Raw genomic sequence first — 7,542 nt, forward strand, 5'->3', positions numbered from 1 at the left:
GGTCAAGACATTGGGCTAAAGACTGGAGTCAAGAGTCTTTATAATAAGTTTATGTTCAGTTGTTCAGTGTTTTGTCTTAAATTTAAAACGCTATGCTGATTAACACCAATGTAAAACAATTTGTCTCTGTGTGAATATCGTTTCATTATCAGTAATAAAGTCTAAAACATTTCCAAATGCAAACAGAATGTGTAAAAATTTCGTACCTTTATCTGTTCCTGCAGATCCTGATTCTGAGTTCTACAGCTGTCCAGATGTTCCTTAGCAGCTGCTGACTGACCTTTGACCTGCTGCAGTTCCTGAATCAGCTGCTCAGTCACAGCAGTGTGTTCAATTGACCTCTAACCCCAGAGACAGTTATTACAGCAGTTATACACAAGGAATAAAACAGCACAGAGATTTAACTTGGATGGGAGAAAGACTTCTATTTGATGCTGCATCAGCAAAAATATTCAGACATTCTTATATCTTCTGATTCCAGCTATTCAGGATCCACTACAGAACTGACATGTTCTGAATTTACACCGTTTTTATTGTGATGCTCTTTTTTACAGTAGCACCAGTCATGGAGTTGGTTATATAAAGCCAAACTGACATTGGCCAAAGTGTGATGTCTAGAAAACTGGGTGAGAACATCTCTAAAACGTTGGTGAGTGCCTACCAAAAGTGCTCGAAACCAGCAACCTCCTCATTGGTATATCCCACAAATTAACTACAGTACTACAAACTACTGAAAAACTGAAACTCTGTTAGATAGAAGTCAGTACACAGAGAATCTCATATTTTCCAGATCTCAATCCAATCAAGCATCTGTGGGATGTGTTGAACAGATCAGATCCATGGAGACCCCACCATGGAGACCCCACCATGGAGACCCACAATGGAGACCCCACCTCACTACTAACAGGACTTATAGGATCTTAAGCTAACAATAACGATATCAGTCCAACTTAAGCAGGTGTTAATGTTATGACTGACTGGGCTGTACATTGTGTTAATGTTATGACTGACTGGGCTGTACATTGTGTTAATGTTATGACTGACTGAGCTGTACATTGTGTTAATGTTATGACTGATTGAGCTGTACATTGTGTTAATGTTATGACTGACTGAGCTGTACATTGTGTTAATGTTATGACTGACTGAGCTGTACATTGTGTTAATGTTATGACTGACTGGGCTGTACATTGTGTTAATGTTATGACTGATTGAGCTGTACATTGTGTTAATGCTGACAACGTTGCTCATTAAATGAAGTGTTTTAGACTTTAAAATGTTTTACATTTCAGACACTGACATCACCACTAGACCCATTATACACAACGCTGAAGGTGATCAGTCTTCCACTTACCATTGTTTTCATTTGCTCAAGCATCTGCATTAACTTTCTCAGCATTTTCTCGTACTCTTCAACTTCCTCTTCTGAACTGGCAAGCAGATGTTTATCCAATTCCTGGTCCTTTGGCATGGAACCAAGTTCTACTTCCAGATTTCTCAGCTTCTCTATCAGGAGGACAGCATTCTTCACTGTATTTACAGCAGACTGTTTAACCTCCATCTCTGAACTAGATTCTATTAATCCAGCAGTGGGTGAAACTACCGTCGATTCCATTTCTTCTTCAGAAATGACCTTTAATTCCTTGATGAACTCATGTCCATCCTTCTCCTGATCCAGTACTATTCCACACTGCTGCTTTAAACTTCTCTCTTTCCCATCAGTGGGTTTGCTCAAAAGTTCTCCATGTTCCATCTTTAATTCCAACTGTGTCTTGTCTTCCAGGAACTGCCCACTTTGTGTGTTACACAACTCTTTGGTTTGAATGTTTGTTTCAAGATTCTTTTGGTTGACTAACTGGCTCTTCTCCTTGAGTTTGTCCTCCAGCTGGGAGATCTTCAGATGGAGGGTTTTTGCTTCATCCACCTCTAATCTACAATCTCTCAGCTCCAGCTCTTTCTCTTCTAAGTATTTCTCCAACTGCTCCACTTGCTGGGATAAACTGCTCACTGTGAAGGTGGCACTCTCCTCCAAAGCTTGTATCTGAACTTGGGCCACAACTAACGCTGCAGTCTTCTCCCTCAACATGTCTTCAAGCTCAAGCACTAGCATATCATGTTTCTTCCCCTTTTCCTCTTTTACCTCTCTTTCCTCTTGCAAGGATCCATATTTGCTGAGAAGTGAGGAGTGCTCTTCCTTCAGGGTGTCAAGCTCTCTTTGAATGTGGTCCATCTTCTGTTTCAGTTCATCATCATCATCATCCTCCTCTTCCTCCCCAGATTGTTTGTGCTCAATTTTGGAAAGCTCCTGCTGGAGTTTCTCGATTACAGAGTTTAGCTGCTCCACTTCTTCCTCACTGCCTCGTTTTAGCCGATCCTGTTCACCACGGAGGTACTCGACCTGAGACTCAAGCTCAAGCACCAGCTCATTCTTTACCTCCATCTCCTGAGGGTAGAATAATCCATAAGGAAAGTCAGGAACGAACGACAATCAGGAATATTCAGTAGTTACAACTAGCACCCAGTTCCAATAATGTAAAAGGTTTTAAAAGAACGCAGTCACATTTTGGTTCAGGTATTTAATCAAATCACCAAGATCTTACTGAAATGCCAATCACATGACCAAACATAATGTGTGTGTGAAGATTTATGGATTATAATTAGCATTATGAATTCAGTCCATTAGGAAAGGTTATAAAAATATCGTCGCTGTCGGGCGGAAACCTCGTATGTCCAAATTTGGTCAGTTTCATATTTTTTCACATATGGATGCTATTGGTCAGTCCCCACGTGGGTCTGTTATTTTTACAAGTTATTAACTAATCTAAAGTCTTGAAAATAGCTTGAGCGCAAATCTCATAACTCCATTGGACACTTCAACTGTCCACCTCTTCCTCACTCCGTGGGAGAGCTTCACGGCATATTTCTCCTCAAGAAGAGTCGCAACGAATCAACACGTCTTCTGAGGTAAATGTCTTCAAAACACTGGGCTCAAAGAAAAAAAAATCTTGACCCCCGCTAGTTCTGGTGCTCGTCTGAGGACAGGAATTTAGTGCAAGACAATCCACTGTAACGTGGACTAAACCCTGTGTACTGCAGATAAGGTACGGCGTTTTTTTAATGTCCTGAAAAATAACGGTTTTGGAGATACGAGGATTCCGCCTGACAGCGACGATAAGAATGTTTGGACCTGGGTGTAATTTGCCACTTTATCCGTTACCCTTTAGACACAGCTTTGGAAAAAGTTTTTAGAAGACATTTAGTGAGAACAAACAGTCACCACGAATAACTCAAATATCCAGTTAGGATGTTATTTAGAGGTGTAAAAGATTTGCCCCATTTTCTGGTATATGAATACAAATGGTTAATGCATAAAAAATATTGAAATGTGTTGCATGCATAAGAAATATTGACCTGTGAGTAACACAAATTTCCCAGTGTTTAATAAGTGCATTTTGTGTAATAAGGCTCACACTCACACTCAGTAAAAACTGGACATTTCTGCTACACATCAATACACACACATTATATATAAATACACACTCCTGAACAAAATATTACAAGTATTTACACTTCACACTGGTGGATCGTAACCAGGTTGTAAAAACTTCTTCAAAATGTCAAAAGAAGCAACAGCAAGAGACAAAAAATAGAGAGTAAGCAATTTATTTTAAACTGCATTTTTACCAGCTGGTCATCAGCTGATTAAAGTTTAAGACCATGGCCTTAAAATTCTGTGCAAACACATGGCTTTAATGTCATTGTCCTACAGACAGTCACAGTATCATCACCTTCTGAGGACAAAAGCAAAAAGGCTTTGTTTTAGAACGCAGCAGGATTGTTGAGCTGCACAAGGGCTCTCGCAATGTGCCATCGCAGCCGAGGTTGGATGCAGTAAGACGTTTTAAATTTCTTAAAAGATCCTGAGAGACAAAAAAGCAAGCGGTAGACAGCAAAAAACGTTACCTGCTCCGAGCCGAATGATCCGACGGACTGTCTGTGAAAACACAAGCTGAACCTCGACCCAAATTAAGGCCCTTAATGATGCTGACTGCAGCCCAATATCCATAAGTTAAAAAACGTCTTCGAATGCGACGTCTCCTCCCACACCACAAACTTGCGTGTGGAATTTGCAAAGGAGCAAAAAATTGGACCTTGAGATACGGAAGAATGTTTTATTCTCGTGGTCCTTGGTCTTTTAACAGGACAATGCTGCAGTTCACAACGGCCACCTGACAAAGGACGTCTTAAGGACAATAACTTTGCACTTCTGGACCATCTGCATGTTCCCCTGATCTTATTCCTCATGATGATGTGGATTTGGGGATGATGGCAAGAGAAGTTTACAAACACGGCTGTCAGTTCCAGACTGTTGATGCCCTTCATGATGCCATCTTCACCACATGGAGCAACGTTCCCACCAGCCTCCTGTAAACAGCTCCATCAAGCATGACGAGGTGTTTTTAGTGGCTATTAAACATTTGATCAGCTGATAAACAGCCTGTTTGAGTTTAAATGCAGTTTTTAATAAACTGCTAATCAGTTTTTTCTTCTTTTGACATTTTGAAGCAGTTCTTATGACATAGTTATGATCCATCAGCGTGAAATACAAACACTTGGAATGTTTCCCCGGTCTTAAGATTTTGTTCAGACATGTATGTGAAAATAAATGAAATATGAGAAAGTAAAACCGTACTGAACACCACTGAAACTTAAAACCCAGGCGGAGGTTAAAATCATAAGCAGGTTTCACAATACACACAAACAAGCGGGTACACACACACACGCCCAGTCCTCCAGCGCATGTGTGTAAGCTATTACCTTGACTTCAGGCTTCGTAGTTTCCAAACGCTGAAGTTTAGCAATCTGTTCATTAAGAAGAACAATTTGCATGTTCTTCTCCTCCAAGACCTTCAAGAGTTAAACATCATCACATGACTTGCCTTAAATCAACCCTGATAAGTGTGCTGTATCTCCACACCTGCTGTTTATTAACGTACTGCTCAAGTAGCAAATGATTATTATTATGGTTAAGTAACGGAAGTAATAAATATGGAAAGGTGCCTTGAGGAAAAAACAAACTTAACCAAAGAATATGTGTTGAAGGTAGATTCATGGAATCAGTTTATCTGTTACATTTACAGCATTATCTCATTTACCCAGCTGAGCAGGACCACCAGCTGAGCAGGACCACCAGCCACACTTTGGTACCCCAGGATTCAAACTCAACAATATTGTAACCACTTAGCTACCACTTCCCCTAAACTAGCCTTTGTAGAGTCCTGTGGTGATCGAGATTGGCTCAGAGATGGTGTTTATAGTATTTTCAGGTATAAATCATACACACTGACTAACCAGGACCCTAGAGCACCCCTAGCTGTCTGAGTGAGTATTAGAAAAACTTAGCAGTGTACTTTCTCTTCACATGTTGACGCTAATAACAATCTACAAACACAGTTAGCTGAACATCTGATGTTGTATCTTATTACCAGATTATTTAAATACTCTCACCGCCTGTAAGCTGCTGTGAGCCTGAAGGTCCTGCTGTTGTGTGCTAATCTCCTTCCTCTGGATCTCTAGCTGCATGTGCAGCTGCTGAACCTCCTCACTCTTGTTCTGGAGCTCATCCCTGAACTGCTCCAACTGCTCCTCCAGATTCACAATCTACACAGTAAACAGAGGTCACAGTGAACTCAGAGCAGCATACGTACTGCTAGCACAGCACACAACAACTGATCCATGTGACAGGAAGTACCTCTTTTTCTTTCCTGTCCAGCGCCTCTCTCTCTGTCTGGAGTAAAGACTCCAGGGTGGCATCAGCCCCGCCTGCCATGGAGGCATACTGCTTACTATCCTCCTGCAAGAATGCGCACACACAGTTGTCATAGTAACAGTGAAACCATGAGGTCAATGATGAACACAGCTGAATCTAGGACTGCAGCACTAAAATGCTCACCCTGGCTGGCGTGATGTCGTGGTTGTCGTGGGATGTGAGCACCTCCTCTAACACCCTCACTCGCTCCGCCTGCCTCTCGATCTCGTCGTCACGCTCCTGCACATCCCGCTGCAGCTGCTCCACTCGCAACAAAAGCTCACTGCACCAATCAGCTTTCTCCTGCAGGGCCACGCTCAGCTCCTCCACCTGAGGGGGGGTGATGGGATTGGGGGGGAGGGGCGGTGGGGGTGGATGGTTGGAGGAGAGCGAGAAAGAGAAAGGGGAGGGGGGTTTGAGATGTGGCAGGAAAGAGTAAGAGAGAGTGAGAGACAGATGGGACAGGAGAGGATATGAGACAAAAGATAGAGAAATATTAAAGACACAGGAAAGATAAAGACAGAGTAAAGACAGATATGAAAGAAAAAGAAGAAAACAAAGGATTAAAAAACAGAAAATGGGTTAGACAGAGAAACAGGAGGGGGTTAGTGAGGATAACGGAGGAAAGAAAGACAGGAAATGAGAGGAAAAGAAAGAAGAAAAAAGTAAAAAAAAGATTGTATAAAGAAAGAATGAAGGATGGAGAGGAAGAATAAGTGAGTTATTATAGAGTGATTAATAATTAGTGTGGTTGGGTTTTGACTGAAGTTGCAGCAAAGTTGCTGTAACACCCTTAATGACATCATAACCCAGCAGCTGGAATAAAACTTCTCCATCATTCTGTTTGTACTGCAATAGAAACATTTTACCAAATAACCCCTGAAAATAGGGGATTTACCCCTGAGGAAGACGACAGGTTATATTTCCTGTCCTCTGTTGGTTGCAGCAGGTCCTGCTCTAGATTCTGTATTGTTTATGGTCACAGGATCCGCAGTGCTCAATTCTCTTGGGGCAGAAATAGGCAGAGGGTGGTGAGTGTCTGCTCTTGGTGCAAAACCTACAGCTTAAACTAGGTCCAAGTTTGCCCCAAGACCTATAATCCAATTAGATCCTGGGGTCTGGATCTAATTGGATTATTAGGACACATTAGCGGGTATCTCTCTTTGGGCCATTCATAGGAGGTAAATGTGATATGACATCAGTGGTGGAAAAGAGTAACTTACTAAAGGAGTAAATGAGTAAAGGTAGGGTAACCCTAACCCTAACCCACCCTAAATCCTAACCCACCCTAACCCTTAACCCTAATCCTTAACCCGAACCCTAACCCACCCTAATCCTTAACCCTAACCCTAACCCACCATAACCCTTAACCCTAACCCACCCTTAACCCTAACAGTAACCCTTAACCCTAACCCTAGAGTAAAAGAGAAAGGTAAATGTGTTAATGGGGTAAATCATAGGGTAAATTAATGCTGTACCTCTCTGTGGTCAGCCTGAAGCTTACTGCTACTCTTCATCTGTTGCTCCAGTTTCTGAATCTCCTGCTGAAACACATCGCGTTCATGCTCTCTGTCTGCAGCCTGCTCCTGAAAGGTCAAAGTTCACTATTGGTCAAAAGATCAAAGAAGTTAAAGCTTAGAAAGGATAATAATGGAGTTCAAATGGTCGAAGGTTGAGTGCGAAGTGTTGAGTCAAAGGTCAGGAAAGAACCACATCTTAACACTACATGCCCAGAT

General features: G+C 41.8%; 1 protein-coding gene across 6 annotated transcripts in view; it reads right to left on the minus strand.

Moving 5' to 3' along the window:
* Positions 1-7,542, minus strand: part of akap9 (A kinase (PRKA) anchor protein 9) — a 93,318-nt gene that overhangs the window by 14,790 nt on the left and 70,986 nt on the right. For 5 of the 6 annotated variants that reach the window (XM_060886646.1, XM_060886649.1, XM_060886647.1 and 2 more), the window contains 7 exons: positions 7,285-7,392; positions 5,951-6,136; positions 5,750-5,851; positions 5,506-5,658; positions 4,816-4,905; positions 1,352-2,440; positions 207-341 (listed from right to left, as the gene is read on the minus strand). In XM_060886646.1, coding sequence (XP_060742629.1) covers positions 207-341; positions 1,352-2,440; positions 4,816-4,905; positions 5,506-5,658; positions 5,750-5,851; positions 5,951-6,136; positions 7,285-7,392 — 1,863 coding nt within the window. The remainder of the gene's footprint in view (positions 1-206; positions 342-1,351; positions 2,441-4,815; positions 4,906-5,505; positions 5,659-5,749; positions 5,852-5,950; positions 6,137-7,284; positions 7,393-7,542) is intronic. The other variant, XM_060886650.1, reaches the window with a different exon arrangement.

This window comes from Tachysurus vachellii, chromosome 14 (genome assembly GCF_030014155.1).
Source record: "Tachysurus vachellii isolate PV-2020 chromosome 14, HZAU_Pvac_v1, whole genome shotgun sequence".
In the NCBI taxonomy this organism is placed as follows: domain Eukaryota; kingdom Metazoa; phylum Chordata; class Actinopteri; order Siluriformes; family Bagridae; genus Tachysurus; species Tachysurus vachellii.